At 37.7% G+C, this 18,678-nt stretch overlaps 2 protein-coding genes across 3 annotated transcripts in view; one reads left to right on the forward strand and one right to left on the reverse strand.

Annotated features, from left to right (window-relative positions):
• Positions 1–920, reverse strand: part of LOC113177923 (organic anion transporter 7-like) — a 44,892-nt gene extending 43,972 nt beyond the window's left edge. For both annotated transcript variants that reach the window (XM_077797480.1, XM_077797479.1), the window contains exon 1: positions 519–920. In XM_077797480.1, coding sequence (XP_077653606.1) covers positions 519–920 — 402 coding nt within the window. The remainder of the gene's footprint in view (positions 1–518) is intronic.
• Positions 921–1,619: 699 nt separating this feature from the next.
• LOC113178420 (solute carrier family 25 member 33-like) overlaps positions 1,620–18,678 on the forward strand; it is a 31,585-nt gene continuing 14,526 nt past the window's right edge. Inside the window, 2 exon segments of the mRNA XM_077796904.1 lie at positions 1,620–1,780; positions 5,512–5,735. Of these exon segments, the coding sequence (XP_077653030.1) occupies positions 1,620–1,780; positions 5,512–5,735 (385 nt within the window).

An 18,678-nucleotide genomic window follows, 5' to 3' on the forward strand; every position in this document is an offset into this window, starting at 1 on the left:
TAATTTTATCTAGGAAGACTGCCTTATACCTATGGGTTCCATTAATTATTACTTTTAACCCATACTGAGAAGTTCTCAAATCTGGCCACAGACCACTATCATTCAAGGACCTTGAAGAATTTACTTAATGTTGAATATCACTGCACACGTTCCCACATGATTACTCTAAGATTTCAGTCAGGTATGTGGATTTTGATCATCTGACAATACATATTTAATCGGCAATCAAGACAGGGTGTTACTGACTTAACATCACATTTTTAACAAGACACATGATTTACTTGCTTAAACTGTGATATTCACAAGAATCAAAGTGCCATGACAGTAGGCTCCTCTTTGTTTATTATCATTACACTAAGTATGTGCCCTGAATTGCATAAAAATATCAGTAGTTTCTGAAAAAAGCAAAGAAGAACCAGCACCCACACAGCAATTAAAGGCTGAAAGCATGTTCATTATTTTCATTGTTTACACACACCCAGGTCAATTACTTATGAGTGGAAAATCAAGCCTTTTACCTCAGTCACGATGGTAGAGAGGAACGAGCTCCGGTCATATACCCAGCCATCCATGCAGGGCTCCGTGTCCACCTCACTCATGTTTGAGAAGGTTCCATTCATATGAAGGAGCTGCCATTGAGGGTGGATGAAGCGATGACATTTGTCTGGCCTCAGGTTTGAGTCTAGTGGGATGGAGATCCTCAGGAGGGCTTCTTGGCTGAGGGTCCCAGTGTCATTGTCAGAGACAGTGGCATTATCGAGCATGTGGACCCAGCAGCGATGACCAAGGATGACTGCAGTGAAATTCTCCAATAAAATATGAATGTGTGCCATGGCATTGTAGGTAAGAAGAAAAGCCATCTGAATTATCTGGAATCTACCCAGACCACCAACTTGATCCAGGAGGTCCTGAAAGGCCATGGTGGCTGAATGACCCTCACCAACTGAAGGCAAAGTGGTTGTATCTAGATGAGTTCAAAGAACAAAGTGTTTTATCCTCTCTCACTGTGACACAGCAAAGGCTGTTGACCCTGACCTCGCTTCCTTCTTAATGGTCCTCTCTTCACCTCTGAGACAATTCCATGGAGCTAATATCCCTTAGTCATCCTCAGGTTATTTGAGTGGCTGTTTTCTTTCAATCACTGAGAGAAAAAGATTTTGCTGAGGTGCCTTCTGCAATTAAATATGTTAATGATCTACTTTGTGAAGATTCTTGTTGTGGGCAATGAATGTAGTTAATATTGGACATTGATCTGCAAATACTCTGAAAACAAACCAGAGTAACTCTGCTACTTGCTTTGTGGTTTTTTTTAGAGAACATGTAGTTTGCCTATTCATTATCTGTTTGGTTTTTCTAGGAGACATGCAGAGAGGAAATTTTGGGTTTGTTTAGTACTAATTCTTGATTGACAGAGGTTGTAGAAATCATCCCAAGTTAAATTAATGCAGTGAGGTGTTATGGCTTGGATGCAAGATACCCCAGAAAAGCTCATATGTTAGGCAATGAAGGAACATTCAGAGGGGCTGTGATGAGTTTATGAGTGCCCTAACCTCACCACTGGGTTCAATCATTTGATGGATTAATAATGAATGGCTATTGGGTGGTAACTTAGGGTGTGGATGGAAGAAGCAGATCACGGGGGGCATTCATTTCAAACAGAAGTTTTGAGAGCTGACATTTCTGTAGAACTTTATGGGAAGCATTCAACTGTCAGCCTCTTCCACAATGATCCCTGTTGCATGGGCTCTCTCTCATCCAGCAAGGAGGTTCACAAAGCAGGGTAAGGAGAGTGTGGCTGCAAAATCACTAATCAAGATCTCCAGAGACTAAGCAGGAAGCAGGTCTGATTTTATTGTGCAGTTGCCATGTATATATACTTAGGCAGTAGCCAAACAGAATACAGGCAGTAACCAATGTAATTTCTGCTAACCATCCTTGCAGGGACTAATCAAGGAGTGGGCCATGGAGTAAATGCAAGGAAGGCAACTCATAGCCTCATGCCCAGGGCTGTACCTATGGGGTAAGCAACCTGCCACTCACATGCCTAGCTCCAGGGGAGTGGCCTGCCACTCACATGCCCTTAACGTATGCCATGTATGCAGTACTCCATGTACTTGTCCCCATATCTCCCCCTTCTGGCTTTTACATGGTTACATAAGCATCTCAAAACAAAAGAAAGAAAAATCACTATTATAAACAGTATGGCCAGTAATAGCATTATAAGGATTAGTTGATTGGCTATAAAGTTTTTCCAATGTTTAGTCAATCCCTGGAAAAAGGAAGAGTTTGTGAAGATAGGCAACTTATTTTCATTGATTTTGACAATCGCCTTAGTAAGGTCATACATAGTCATAAATAGTTTGCATCCCATGTACCTTTAATATACTGAGAAAAATTAGAGAAGTGTAAGATTACATTTTCAGATACAGCATATTGGGTGACACAAATAGTATGGAATTCAAGGTCACAAGTGAGCCTTTGCAACATAAACAGAATATCTAGTTGTTTCTGGTGGAGATCTAGTTCTTGCTGAATGTTTAAAATAGTAGCTCAGGATAGTTTATTTAAGTCATTTTGAATGGCAAAAGCTTCTGCCATGGCAATAGACAAATTGTTTACAGTCTGAGCAATCTGGATACTCTGAGTAAGTGAAGAATGGCAGTGGCTGTGGTGGCAATAGTGGCTACCAGGGCAATAATTCCAGTGATGATGAAGCTAATTGCACACCTTGTCCAGTGTTGGATCTCATTCAGAAGATTTTTCATCTCCATGTCCCATGGACTCTTCCACTCTCTGGACAGGTTCATTGGAAGCCAGATTGCTGGGGACACTCTGAGGATAAATATATGTTTAGCTTTCATATCAGGGATTAGACAATTTGTGAGCCAGCAGTATGTGTTGACTGCACAAGGGATCTCTGTATGAGTGACATTTATGCCTTCGGTATCATTGATTATCAGCATGGCAAAGGGTGGCATAACCCAAGCATGTGCATAGTGAGTATGGGTATAATTTGGCATAAAGGCAAATCCATGGTCAGGGTCTGAACTCAATATAGACTCATTCATCCAGCCAACTCCTAGCAATATTAGCATGATATTCCTCACATCATCTGATTCCCTGCCTAACATTTAGTAACAGCTTGTCCAGTGTAGCAGGTACTGCAGCAGCCATATGATTTTGGGGCACATCAGTTACATTCCTGGGAGCTGCACCTGCCCAGGTGCAATAGGTGTTCTTCCCTGGAGAAATTCCTCTTATCAAGGAGATAAGGTGTGGCAGTGACACATTGATTCCATGGGATGCTATCATTATCCAAGGGGGCCTTTCCAAAAAGCATTGTTGGGCATGTTGGCAGCAAGGGTTTCTTGAATTTTCCAAGGGTAGTCTCTGGCTATAGGTAGCATTAACTAGAACTCTAACGTCAGTGAGAAACAGCCCAACATATGACTTGTTATAGTTATCTACAATAGTTTCATGGGCAAGAGCAAAACAGAGAGGACTGTCCTGATGGTAGGTCTCATTACCAAGCATTGAGGAGGGCCCAATGCTTATGTGCTGCTAAATTTCTACAAAAAAAAAGAAAGAAAATTTAAAGCAAATAAGGTTTTGTTCAAGAAATCATGAGGGGAATTGATATAGTCCCCTCCCCCTATATTTTGTAGTATGGTTTTTAAATTTCTTGTGTGTTCTTTCAATGATGCCTTGAGCCTGAAGGTTATTGGGGATCCCAGGTAAGTGGTGTACAAGCCAATGATTGCAAACTGCTTCAAATGTCCTGTTAATATAGGCTGGCCCATTGTCAGTTTTAATAGACATGGGAACATCCACACTTCCAAGACACTTCAGTAGATGGGAGATGACTTTTTTGGTGGTTTTTCCTATGGAGACTGTGCCATTACACAGCCTGAATAGATATCAATAATTACATGAATATATTTTTTTTTCAAAAAGTGCATAAAGAGTGACATCCATTTGCCATAAGCACTAGTTTTTAACTCTTGGGAATTCACTCCAGCAGGTTGTAAAGGGTCAATGGGAAAAGGGGTGCACTTTTTTTTGCAGTCTCTGACTAGTTGTTTTCAAATCTCTTTAGTCATGCTTTTATGCAACTGTCATGGCTGAGGCCAGTAGAGAGGCTTGAGCTCCTTGTGTCCCTATATCCTGGGTGGCCAAATCTAGTCATTCAGTGTGGCATTTGTGCTGGTGCCACTGCTGCTCTATGTTCCTTATTTAATCCGTCTCTGATCAATTTCTTGGCTAGGGCCACTCTTGCTCCTTCATGTGACACCTTTCTTTCTACCACCTTGTTTACTCTCTCAATAAACTGTGGCACCTTCTCAGTGGCTTTCTTCCTTAAACCCTGTATAGAAACTGTCCCTTCCCCAGCTGGTAACTTCCTCCAGGCTCTCAGAGCACAGGGCTGCAGCTGGTCAAAATATTTTGGTGGGCATATAGCCTGTACCACAAGGGAACTGTAGATCCCCTCTCCTTGCAAGCATTCAGCTGGGAGGTTAACATTTGTGGTGTGGCTGCAATCCCCCTGCTGTTCTCATTAATCATAGAAGAATGCCTTCTGGTTCAAGAATGTTGCAGGCTCAAGAGCTGCTCTGGATAGGTCTTTCCAGTCTTGAGGGAAATTAAGTTCAAGACTGAGTGCTTCAAGCATTTGCTTTGCAAACAGCCCCCAGGGCCCATCCTCTTTTATTGCCTTCTTTAACTCCTTTAGGGTACCCAATGCGTATGGATACCAAGTTGCAGGGTGCTGTGCTGTGGAAGCGGTGTTAACTAGGAAGGCTTGTACTCCCTTACCCTGAATCTCATATTTTATCCTACATAGATCTTCAAAAGGATCTCTGGCCTCCTGGAATGGGTTTCTGGGAGACTATGGCTTGGACCTGTCTGGTGGCCCAGTCATTTCTAAGCTGTCATAGTCCCTTGCTGGCTTTGGTGTTGCTCATAAAGAGGCAGTTGCCATTGACTCAGAAAAGGGTATAATCATTGCCTGTCAGTAGAAGGTATTCTTGCACCATTTGTGGTCACCTCTTACTGCACCATGAAGGCTAGAGGTACCATTTCCTGCCTCTCTCCCTCCTGCACCTGTTGTGGTTGCTTGCTTTGAAGTAGAGTCTCACCCCTGCTTTTTCTCTCTTGCTTGTCTTTCACAGCCTCATCTTTCCTCAGGGCCATCATTATATAACAAGGGTCTGTTGCAGGGCCCCCTAAACTTTGCTAAATGGCTGTCATAATAGAAAAAAATTGTAGTGGTAAAGTATATCCCTGTCTCACTTCAGCTTGTTGCACATTTGCCATTATCTTGTCCCATATCCTAGGATCAAAAACATTAACAGAATTGATCCATGGGTTAGTGTTTATATCCCAGAAATTCTGGCTTCTCTCTTATTCAGGGTTAAAGCTCTAGTATCTAAGAGAGTGTGCAGCACTTGCAGCTGCGAGTCTCTGGTGGAATTCAATAGGTTCCCTATTTCCCCTTCCTCACTGCTCTGTAAGGGGACACATCCTGACTTATAAGCTTATTCAGGACCCTGTTCAGGCAGCAGCTGCAGGGGCTTTCTCTCGTCGAGCAAGGAGGTCCACAGAACAGGAGAGTATGGCTGCAGAATCAGTAATCAAGACCTCCACAGACCAAGCAGGAAGCAGGTCTGATTTTATTGCACAGTTACAATGTGTATATACTCAGGTAGTAGCCAAGCAGAATACAGGCAGTGACCAATGTAATTTCTGCTAACCATCCTTGCAGCGACTAATCAAGGAGTGGGCCATGGAGTAAATGCAAGGACTGCAACTCATAGCCTCATGTCCAGGGCTGTACCTATGGGGTAAGCAGCCTGCCATTCACATGCCTAGCACAAGGGGAGTGTGGCCTGACACATGCCCTTAACGTATGCCATGTATGCAGTACTCCACGCACTTGTCCCCACATCCTGTATCTCTTTTATCTGCTCTATTAATATTTCTTTCATTCTTTTTTCCCACTCTTCCTGTTTCATAACCTGAATTGTTCTATGTTCACATACATCAATTCTTCTTTCTGCCAATTCAAATCTGCTACTCTGAACCTTAATCAATTTATACAACTTATACAGTTATTTTCCATTTCAACTCCCAAATTCCATATGGCTATATTTTGGAATACCTACATCTTCACAAGACATTTCATGAGTCATTATCTTACTTTTATTTCTTAAGCATGTTATTTGAGCACATTTTAACACATTTCTTTGAAGTTTTTATCTGATAAAGTATCTGAAAAACTATCTGGGGATTTAAATATTTTTTTAGTTGTAGATGGACACAATAACTTTATTTTAGTTGTTTTAATTTTTTCCCTTTTATTAGTTGTTCAAAACATTACATAGCTCTTGACATATCATATTTCATACATTAGATTCAAGTGGATTATGAACTCCCATTTTTTCCCCGGATACAGATTGCAGAATCACATTGGTTACACATCCACTGTTTTACATATTTCCATACTAGTGTCTGTTGTATTCTGCTGCCTTTCCTATCCTCTACTATCCCCTCTCCCCTCCCCTCCCCTCCCATCTTCTCTCTCCACCCCATCTACTGTAATTCATTTCTCTCCCTTGTTTTTTCCCCTTTCTTCTCACTTCCTCTTATATGTAATTTTGTATAACGATGAGGGTCTCCTTCCATTTCCATGCAATTTCCCTTCTCTCTCCCTTTCCCTCCCACCTCTCATCCCTGTTTAATGTTAATCTTCTTCTCATGCTTTTCCTCCCTGCTCTGTTCTTAGTTGCTCTCCTTATATCAAAGAAGACATTTGGCATTTGTTTTTTTAGGGATTGGCTAGCTTCACTTAGCATAATCTGCTCTAATGCCATCCATTTCCCTGCAAATTCCATGATTTTGTCATTTTTCAGTGCAGAGTAATACTCCATTGTGTATAAATGCCACATTTTTTTGTCCATTCATCTATTGAAGGGTATCTAGAACCAACTTTTAGTTTTGTCAATTTTTTCAATGGTTTCTTTTGTTTCAATTTCATTGATTTCTGCTCTGATTTTAGTTATTTCTTGCCTTCTGCTACATTTGCTGTTCTTTTGCTCTTCCTTTTCTAGGGTTTTGAGATGAAGTGTGAGCTCATTTATTTGTTGTTTTTTTTTCTTTTTTTGAAGAATGACCACCAGGCAATGAATTTCCCTCTTAAAACTGCTTTCGTTGTGTCCCATAGATTCTGATATGTTGTGTCTGTATTTTCATTTATCTCTAAGAATTTTTTGATTTCTTCTTTTATGTCTTCTGTAACCCATTGATCGTTCAGTAACATATTGTTAATTTTCCAGGTGATGCAGGATTTTTCCTTCCTTCTTTTATCATTGATTTCCAGTTTCATTCCATTATGATCAGATAAGATGCATGCTATTATCTCCACATCTTTATATTTACTGAGGGTTGCCCTATGGCATAATATATGGTCTATTTTTGAGAAGGATCCACGTGCTGCTGAGAAGAACATATATCCACTTGATGATGGTTGATATATTCTATATATGTTGGTTAAGTCTATGTTATTGATTGTGTTATTGAGTTCTATAGTTTCTTTATTCAACTTTTGTTAGGAGGATCTGTCCAATGGAGAGAGCGATGTGTTGAAGTCACCCATAATTATTGTGTTGTGGTCTATTTGATTCTTGAACTTGAGGAATGTTTGTTTTATGAATGTTGCAGCACCATTATTTGGTGCATACATATTGATAATTGTTATGTCTTATTGGTGAATGGTTCCTTTTAACAGTATATAGTGTCCTTCTTTATCCCTTTTGATTAACGTAGGTTTGAAGCTGATTTTATTTGATATGAGTATGGCCACTCCTGCTTGCTTCCAAGGACCATGTGAGTGGTATGATTTTTCCCAACCTTTCACCTTCAGCCTGTGTATATCTTTTCCTATAATATGAGTCTCCTGAAGGCAGCATATTGTTGGATCTGTTTTTTTAATCCAAGTTACTACCCTATGTCACTTGATTGGTGAGTTTAAGCCATTAATGTTTAGGGTTACTATTGATATATGGTTTGTACTTCCAGTCATATTTATTTATTTATTTATTTATTTATTTATTTATTTATTTTAATTTGGCTTGTTTTTCCTCTTTGGTTATCCCCCCCTTTACTAAGATACCTCCCACTGTTGGTTTTGGGTGCTGTTTTTCATTTCCTCTTCTTGTAGTGTTTTGCTCAAAATGCTTTGCAGTGCTGGTTTTCTGGCGGCGAATTCTATCAACTTTTGTTCATCATGAAATATTTTAATTTCATTGTCAAACCTGAAGCTTAATTTTGCTGGATACAATATTCTTGGTTGGAATCCATTAGTTTTCAGCATTTGAAATATGTTGTTCCAGGATCTTCTTGCTTTCAACATCTGTGATGAAAAATCAGCCATTAACCTAATTGGTTTATCCCTGAATGTAATCTGCCTCCTTTCTCTTGTAGCTTTTAATATTCTTTCCTTGTTCTGTATGTTGGATATCTTCATAATAATGTGTCTTGCAGTTGGTCTATTATGGTTTTGTATGTTTGGGGTCCTGTAGGCTTCCAGGATTTGGCAATCCATTCCATCTTTCATGTCTGGAAAGTTTTCTAAAATTATTTCATTCAACAGATTGCTCATTCCTTTGATTTGTACCTCTATACCTTTCTCTACCCCAATGACTCTTAAGTTTGGATTTTTTATGACATCCCATCTCTCTTGGATGTTTTGCTGGTAGTTTCTTACCAGCCTTTCTGCATTGACTATACTCTTTTCGAGTTGATAAACTTTGTCTTCATTATCTGATGTTCTGACTTCTATTTGATCTAGTCTATTTGTAATATTCTCATTTGAGTTTTTGATTTGGTTTATGGTTTCCTGCATTTATAGCATTACTGTTTGATTTTTTTTTTAAATCTCTATCTCCTGATAGAGTTCAGTTTTTGCTTCTTGAATCTGCTTATGTAATTCATTTTCAAAGTATTCTTTCATTGTTTGGACTTGCTGTCTAATGACTTCTTTAAGATTCCATTCCATCTGAGTCAGGTATGCCTTGAGTTCTTTCTATGTCCATTTTTCTGATGCTTCTAGTTTCTCCTGTAAAGTTAAATTGTCCTGCATTGTTTGTAATCCCTTTTTCCCTTGTTTTTTCATGGTGTTCACGTTACTTTCCAACTCTGTTTAACTGCTATGTTTCTGTTTTCTCCTATAAATTTGTTTTGGCTTTGTATATCTCTGTGGTCTCTCCTTTGTGGTGGGAGACTATGTCTAGAGATGTTGGGCTTTATTGTAATTTAAAGCTGCTTCATTCAATTCATAAAAGGCTTACAGATTCTGTAGGCATATAGTGATCTGTTATTTGGTCTTAGGACTTTATGTTTAGGTTGGGTGCTATGATGGTATGAAGGTTAGTATGTCTTGGCTACTTTGGAAGATTGCTGTACTGAAGGGGGATATTAACAGGTGAATGGATCAGGGTATTTGGTAATAGCTAGGTACTTAGGAGCCCTATAGATAGCCTCAGAACATTCGCCTATCTGCATTTAGAAAATTACACGTAATGAAAGTCATAATGCTTGGGATGAAAGTTAGGGGGAAGGGGAAGGAGGAGTCCTTAAAGAGAAAGAGGGAGAGAAAAATAGGTAGAATAAAGGAGAATGGAAATAACAATAAAAATTGAAAAGGGAAAAGAAAAAAAAATGATAAATGAAGTCTTAGAGTTCTATTTTCTTCTCTTCCAGTAGGTGGAGCTGTGCCCTCGGAGCCGAGCTTCTACCCTCTATGTGCTGGCAGCAATCCCTTTAAGGCGGCTCCTCTTCCCCTACTGGGCTTCTCTCCAATCCTGTTAGTCCAGAGCCATTTATCTTCTCGGCCCCTCCCCACTTCTTCCTGCCAGCCAGCCAGGTCCCACTCCCCAGAGGCGATCTCCACAGATCTAGTTACACTTGCAACCCCCCTGAGTGCCCTATTTCCCAAATGACTGAGCACTATCTCTGTCATTCATCCAGACCCCAAAGTTGTAGAGCGGGTGATCTAGGAACCTTCAGTTTAATTTGTCTGGACCCCTTCGGTGGCCACACCCCTGGGAACTGGCGTCTAAGGCCTTGGGTATCACTGCTGGTGGTAGAGGGAGTTGGTGGTCAGGAGTCCCCTCTGCTTCCCTTGGCCCTCAGCCCCTACAGTCATGCCCACGGAGCTCTGGGGTGAGATTTTTGAGGTTTCCCAGCTGTATGCATCTGGTGGGGATGGGAGTCACACACCTGTTGAAGTGATTCCACTGGGAAGGGATCCCATCTGCCAAACTCTGGTGATGTCAGCTCTCTGCTATAGTGGGCCCCAGACTCCCTGCCCGAGTGTCCGATGGAAGGGGTGGGTCTGGCCTGTCTCTGGTCTGTCCCACACTCACTTTCAGTTCTGGTCCACTGTTTCATGAAGGATTGGTTAGCAACTTCTTCAAAGGGTCTCTAAGCCGCACACGGTATCCAGCAGTGCTGAAACGCCTCCTTCTGTGCCAGTCGCCAGGTAGCAGCGGCCCAGACCGCGCAGGGTGGCCGAGATTCACCCGTCCGGGGCAAGCTGTCACCTCCAATAATCCCAAATTCCCCACCTAGGTCTCACTTCAGTGGAATTTTGCTGGGAGCTTCTCAGCAGGTAGAATCCGAACGTTCTGATGTGTCTCTCTGTCCACATGGCTGAGGAGGTACTGAAAGTGCTGCCTTCCCACCTGCTGCCATGTTGAGTCAGTTGTTTTAATTTTTATGTGGTGCCAGGGATTGAACTCCGTGTCTCATCCATGCTAGGAAAGTGCTCTATCACTAAGCCCCAACTTTTCTGTCCTTGGAAAATCTAAGACCAAGAAAGTTTCCTCTTAATCATATGGTACTGTGCCAGAGGTTGGGATACTGGAGAGAAGGTGTTGCTAATTTACCTCCTAACTTTGATATGTCTGGTTTCACAGTTGCTTAAGGAGCAGAACCTTCTCAATTAGTTTCTAGATTTTTCAGAAAAGAAATTTTCCCATAAGGTATTGTTTAATTGGTGTGCTGGGGGAAAGGAACCCATGGTATCATATTCTTCTACCTTATGGATGTAACTCAATATTGGGTTCTGAAGAAAGATCAAACTGAGGTTATTACAAGTATAACATTTATATATAAATAAATATATATATAATACACTCTAATTACTCCAAATGATTGGTATATATGCATGCATATATATACATATATATACATGAATATATATATCACATTTGGAGTATGTAAATTATTTGAGAAGATCTCAGATTGATCAACATATTGCCACAAAAGACCATCAAAGAGATTAAATGTGTTCTCAAAAACAGACAAACAAAACAAATAAACAAAAAAGCCCCACAAACACTATTTCAGTATTTTAGAATTTGTTTGTATGTGTGTTGAATTTGGCTTTTAATATGGACATAGGCAAAGAACTTGTATGTAAAAATTAAGTGTTACTTCAATGTATCTTTACACTTGTAAGGAAACAGTGTCCTGTCTGAGATGAGTTTACGTCCTCCAATACATACCTGTGGGTTGAAATATGGGAGGCTATGACTTCCCTTCAGGACATTGCAAGTTCTTGGTCATGAGCCTCCTAACAGAAAAGACCAGATTCCATGGTGAGCCATGGTTAGATGAATCAGTTTGTTCAACTGGGACCACCAGACATTATAACTTCTCCTGAAGTCTAGATAACTTTATATTCTCTTATATTTCTGGAAAATGGCCCAGGCCATGGCAATAAGATCAACAAAATTGAAGTCTGAATATGAGCTAAGGCCAAGGCCCTTTAGGCTGTGGGGAAGTTAAACAGACCAATTAAGAATATCTATACCATAGGAGCACACGTACCTGACCATTATATCAGGAAATACCTAAAGAAGCAATTGATTGTTTTCTCCTGAGGTTTATTCTGTGATGATATAAGAACAAGAAATGGGCACAAACTTTTAGAAACAAATTTAACAGGGGAAATTTTTAAGCACCCTGTGCATTTATAATGCACAATCCAAGCTGCTTCCATAAATTCTTTGATGCTGTGTGGGCTGGTGCTGAACCAGTTACTTTCACATGAGCTCTTGCTTTTCCACTTCCTCGAGTTGCATTGTCAGGTTGGGTATCAGAGATCATCTATTTTTAGGGGGTAGGAGTAAATAGATTCTTTAAGGGTCTATAATGATTCTTTTATTGATCCATTTGTTATTCATAGGTATGTTGTTTAATTTTCATGTATTTATACAATTTCTAAATTTTTTCTGTTTAATTTTGAAAAACATTTTAAATGTTGAGTTGTGATTGTACATATTTTTGGGGTACAGTGTGGTATTTCAATACATGTTTGTTATTGATTTGTAATTTTATTCTATGGGGGTCAGAGAAGATACATTATAACATTTTTTTAAAATCAGCTAAAATATTCTTTGTGTCCTAACAGAGAGTCTATCCTGAAGAATTTTCCATGCACTTATGAGAAGAACACATATTCTGCATTTTTTATTAAATGTTCTATAGATTCTGTTAGGTCCATTTTGGCCTTTAATATAGTATAATTCCTAAGTCTCTACATTGATCTTTTTATCTGGAAGATCTATTTGTGAAACTGGGGTACTGGAATCCCCAAATCCTTCTGTATTGATGTCTACCCTTCCTTCTAGATTTAGTAATGTTAGTTTTATATAATTGGGTGCTCTGTCATTCAATGCATATATATTTACAATTGTTATTTTTGCTTATGGAATTGACAGCTGTACCACTATATAGCCACTTGTCCTTTGTCTCTTTTTACAATTTTTGACTACTTTTTCTGACACATGTAAGCTCACTTTTGGTTTCTATTAGCATAGAATATAATTTTTCATCACTTCACTTTCAGTCTGTGCATGTCTTCAGTGTCGAGGTGAGTTAATTGTAGCTAATGAATCATGAGGTAATTTTTTATCAATTTACATTTAATACAGGTAGTTTAAATATTTTAATTGAAGATGTTAATCCATTCATTTTCAAGATTGTTACTGACAAGTAAGAACTTTTGTGATTTTGTTGACTTTTTTCTGGTTGTTGTGTTTTTTCTAATCCTGTGTTCTTTCTTTCTCTCTTATTGTTCTATTTTGTGATTTGGTGGTTTTCTATATAGATATTGCCTGATTTTTCTGTTTCTCTTTTGAGTTTCTGCTCTTCTAAATTACACTTTTGCATGCTCATGATGATGGTTATTATCCTTTGTCTCTTTTTTTATTGGTTGTTCAAAACATTACAAAGCTCTTGATGTATCATATTTCATACATTAGATTCAAGTGGGTTATGAACTCCCATTTTTACCCCGTATACAGATTGCAGAATCACAACGGTTACACATCCACATTTTTACATAATGCCATATTAGTAACTGTTGTATTCTGCTACCTTTCCTATCATCTACTATCCCCCTCCCCTCCCTTCCCATCTTCTCTCTCTACCCCATCTACTGTAATTCATTTCTCTCCTTGTTTTTTTCCCATTCCCCTCACAACCTCTTATATGTAATTAAGGCTAGTGTGGTGATTAGTAGATCTCTCAGCTTTTGCTTGTGCTGCAAAGTCCTTATTTGTCCTTCATTTCTGAAGGAAAGCTTTGCTGTGTATAGTTTTCTTGTTAAGTAATGTTTTGTCTTTGAGGATTTTCAATATATCATGTCATTCTTTTCTGCTATGTAAGGTCTCTTCTGAGAAATCTGCTATTAGTCTAATGGGGATTCCCTTATATGTGCTGTATTCTGAATTCCTTTTTTTTTTTCTCTTATACTTTGAATAACCTGATTATAATATGCCTTAGAGAAGAATTTATTTTTTTGCTGAATATAATTGGAGTTCTTTGAGCTTCCTGAACCTGGATGTCCATATCTCTCATAACATTTGGTAAGTTTTCAACTACCATTTCATTACATATGGGTTTTATGCATTTTGCCATTTTTATATTTCTGTAACAAATATTTGTTCACTTATTGTTGTAATATAGTCTTTTTATAATTTCAAATAATAGTGTAATTTATTGTGACATATATATAGGCACACAATATAATTTGTTCAATTACATCCTCCACCCTCCATTCCTCTTCCCTTCTCCTTTTCCTTGATCTCCATGTTCCATGATATTGGTTCTTCATTCTATTTTCATGATGTTACTTTTTCCTACTTTTTTCTGTCTAGTTTCCACATACAAGAGAGAATTTATGATCCATTATATCTGACTTATTTTGCTCAACATAATGCTCTCCAGTTCAATCCATTTCTCTGCAAATGACATAATTTTGTTCTTCGTTATAAAGAAAAAAATAAAATCTATTGTGTACATATCCCACACTTTTTTTATTCATCCATCAATTGATGGACACATAAACTGGTTCCATAACTTGGCTTTTTAAATTTGTGCTGCTATGAACATGGGTATGCACATATTGCTGTAGTATTCTGACCTTATTTATTTTGGAAATTTTATGAGGAGTAGTAGAATTAGATCATATTGTGGTTTCATTCCTAGTCTTTTGAGGAAACTTCATACTGATTTCCACAGTGTATGTACTAATTTTCAGTCTTTCCAATAGTGTATATCTGTACATTTTCCCAAAAGTTCTGGTAAGCCATTACTATTACGTGTATTCTTTATGAGTCCATTGTACCTAAAGTGAAATAAAAGCTTAATGAATTTCACTGTTAGCTAAAGATATCAAACACTTTTTCATATACTTGTTGGCCATTTGATCTTTTTCTTTTAAAAATGTCTATTCAGTTTATTTTCCCATTTTTAATAAGTTATTGTTATTTTGGTGTTAAATCAGTTTTCCTGTGTGTGTTCTTTGTGTATTCTGGATATTAATTATTCAGAAAAATAATAGCAACAGTTTTGTCCCATATTGTAGGCTCTCTCTTCATACTCTTAGTTGTTTCCTTTTCTATGCAGAAGCTTTTTAGTTTGATGCAATTCCATTTATTAATTTTTTGTTTTATTTCTTGACATTTAGGGGCTTTATTAAGAAAATTTTCCCCTATGGTTATATGTTGGAGTGATGCTTCTGTGTTTTCTCCTAGGAGTTCAAAGTTTGGGGTCTAAATCCTAGAGCATTAATGCACTTTCAGTTGACTTTAGTACAGGACTAGAGATAAGGATATAGTTTTAGTCTTCTACATGTGGATATCCAATTTTCCTAGCATCATTTTTTAAAATTCTCTTTTTTCCCAATGTATGTTATTGGCACCTTTATTAAGGTCACATGATCATAATCTGTGTAGGATTTTTTCTGTCTTTTATTTTATTCTATTGGTCCACTTGTCCACTTCTTATTGCAGTACCATGCTAGTTTTCTTGCCATAGCTCTGTAGTATAATTTTAAATCTCTTATTATGATTCACTAGTATTACACTTTTTGTTTAGATTTCCTATGAGGAAAAATATAAGAAATTTTTAATTTTTTTCTTCTCTAATTGCTCCAGCTAAAATTTCAAGCATTATATTGAACAGGAATGGTGAGATTTGACATCCTTGTCTTGATCCTGGTTTTAGAAAAAAATGCTTCTAATTTTTCCCCATTCCATATGATGTTGGTTTTTGCTTTGTTATGTATACATGTATGATGTTTAGGTAAGTTTCTTCTATCTTTATTTTCTTCACTGTTTTTAAAATGAATTGGTGCTTTATTTTTTCAAATATTTTTCATGCATCTAAACTGATAATCATATGATTTTTGTTCTTATTTCTTATGTGTTGAATTACATTTATTGTTTTGTATTTGTTGAATTATTCTTAAATCTCTGAGATGAAATCCATAGAATCATCATGTTCAATTCTCTTAACTGTGTTTTAAAGAATAATTACTAATATTTCAATGAGGGTTTTTGAATTCTTATTCATCAAGATTATTGGTCTGAAATTTTCTTTCTTTGATGTGTCTTTACCTGGTTTTAGTATCAGGGTGATATTGGTTTTATGGAATAAACTGGAGAGTGTTCCCCTTTTGGTTTTATAAAATTATTCAAGAGATATTGGCACCACTTCTTTCTAAAAAAGTCTGGCTTACCAGAGGCAAATCCATATAAATACAGTTATCTCATATTGTACAAAGGCACCATAAAAATACATTCAAGAAAAGATAGCCTCTTCAAGAATTGTTGCTGAAAAAACTGAAAATCATTGTAGCAAAATGAAAATAAACTCTTACCTCTCACCCAGCACAAAACTCAACTCAAAGTGGATCAAGGATCTATGCATTAGACCAGAGATCCTGCTCCTATGAGAGAAAAAGTAGGCCCAAATCTGAATCATGTTGGCTTAGGAACCAAATCCCTTGAAAGGCTCACAAAGCATAAGAATTAAAATCAAGAATCAACAAATGGGATTGTATCAAACTAAAAATTTCTTTACAGCAAAGCAAATCATTAATAACATGAAGGGAGAGCATACAGAATGGGAGACCATCTTTGTCACCTTTACCTCAGATAAAATTTTAATCTTCTAGATATATAGAGAACTCAAAAAATTTAACACCAAAAATCCAAATAACCCAATCAATAAATGTGCTACAGAATTGAACGGACACTGAACAGAAGAAATATGAATGGTCAAAAAATGTTCAACGTCTCTAGCAATTAGAAAAATGCGAAATAAAACTACACTGAGATTTCTTCTTTCTCTAGTTAGAATGGCAATTATCAAGAATACAATGAACAATAAATGTTGAAGAAGATATGGGGACAAATGTACACTCATACATTGCAAATTGGTGCAACCACTCTGCAAAGCAGTATGGAGATTCCTCAGAAATCTTGGATTGGAACCACCATTTGACCCAGTTATCTCACTTCTTGACATATACCCAAAGAACTTAAAATCAGCATACCAGAGACTACCGAGGGAGGTCAAGTCCTGTGGACTAGATCAACCAATACCAGGTGTGTGGGTCCCAGGTGCTTAGCAGGCTCAGTTCACCCCTCCCCTGGCAGGGCAGACACCTACTAGAGTTTAGGCTCTGGTGAAGGACTGCCCCTTCCAATGGGCAGACCACTGAAGGAGGTCAAACCCAGTGACCCAAAACCACCTACACCAACTTGCACAGGAACCAGATTCAGAATGCAGTAGCGTTCATTGAGGGAAACCAGCAGGGTCTGGAAGACCAACATCAAAGTGACATAGAGACAATCTGCATGGGTACTACAAGAATATGGAGAAGAAACTGTAATACCTCAGATCCACACTGCAAGAAAGGAAGACACATAGACAACATGAAAAAAGAAGGGAGGAAACTGTCCCAAACAAACCAGGAAACTATAATAACAGAACCCACATACAGCAAAGTTGATGAAATGTCATAGAAGGAATTCAGAAGGTTCATAATTAAAATGATCTGTGAACTAAAGAATGACCTAAATGAGCAAATACAGGCAAAAATTGATCACTCCAACAATGAGATAAGAGAGAAAATACAGGTAACAAAAGATTACAGAGAGAGAGAGAGGAGAGAGAGAGAGAGAGAGAGAGAGAGAGAGAGAGAGAGAGAGAGACTCTGAAAGAAAAACAGTCAGAAATCCTTCAAATAAAGGATATGGTAAATCAAATAAAAACTCAATAGAAAGCATAACGCAATAGACTAGATCACTTGGAAGAAATAACATCAGATGATGAAAACAAAGTATAAAACCTGGAAAATACAGTTGATCACACAGTGAAAACAGTTAGAAACCATGAACATAACATCCAAGAATTATGGGACAGCATTGAAAGACCAAATATAAGAGTTATTGGGATAGAGGAAAGTACAAAGTTTCAAATCAAAGGAATTCACAATCTCTTCAATGAGATAATATCAGAAAATTTCCCATGCATGAAGAATGAATTGGAAAATCAAATACAAGAGGCTTACAGGATACCAAATGTACAAAATTACAACAGATATATACCAAGGCACATTATAATGAAAATGCTTAGCATACAGAATAATGATAGAACCTTAAAAGCTGCAAGAGAGAGAAAATAGATTGCATATCAGGAAAGACTAATTTGTATCTCAGCAGATTTTATCAACACAAACCCTCAAAACCAGGAGATTGTAAAACAACATATACCAAGCTCTGAAAGAAAATGGATGCCAATCAAGAATCTTATATCCAGCAAAACTAAGCTTTATATTTGATGATGAAATAAAAACTTTCCATGATAAACAAAAGTTAAAATAATTTACAACTAGAAAGCCTGCACTACAGAACATCCTCAGCAAAATATTCCATGAAGAGGAAATAAAAACAATGATGAAAATCATCAGAAGGAGGTATTACACTATAGAAAAATCTACTGAGAGGAGAAAAAAGTTATGTTAAATACGAAAAATAAACAAAAATGACTGGGAATACGAATCATGTCTCAATAATAACCCTAAATGTTAATAGACTAAACTCACAAATCAAAAGACATAGACTAGCAGATTGGATATAAAAAAGACCCCAAAATATGCTGCCTCCAAGAGACTCATCTCATAGAAAAAGACATCCACAGACTAAAGGTGAAGAGTTGGGAGAAATCATACCACTCACATGGACTGTGGAAGCAAGCAGGGGTTTCCAGCCTCATCTCAAAGAAAGCAGACTTGAAACTAAAGTCAATTAAAAAGGATAAAGA

This window comes from Urocitellus parryii, chromosome 4, assembly GCF_045843805.1.
Source record: "Urocitellus parryii isolate mUroPar1 chromosome 4, mUroPar1.hap1, whole genome shotgun sequence".
NCBI classification, from domain to species: domain Eukaryota; kingdom Metazoa; phylum Chordata; class Mammalia; order Rodentia; family Sciuridae; genus Urocitellus; species Urocitellus parryii.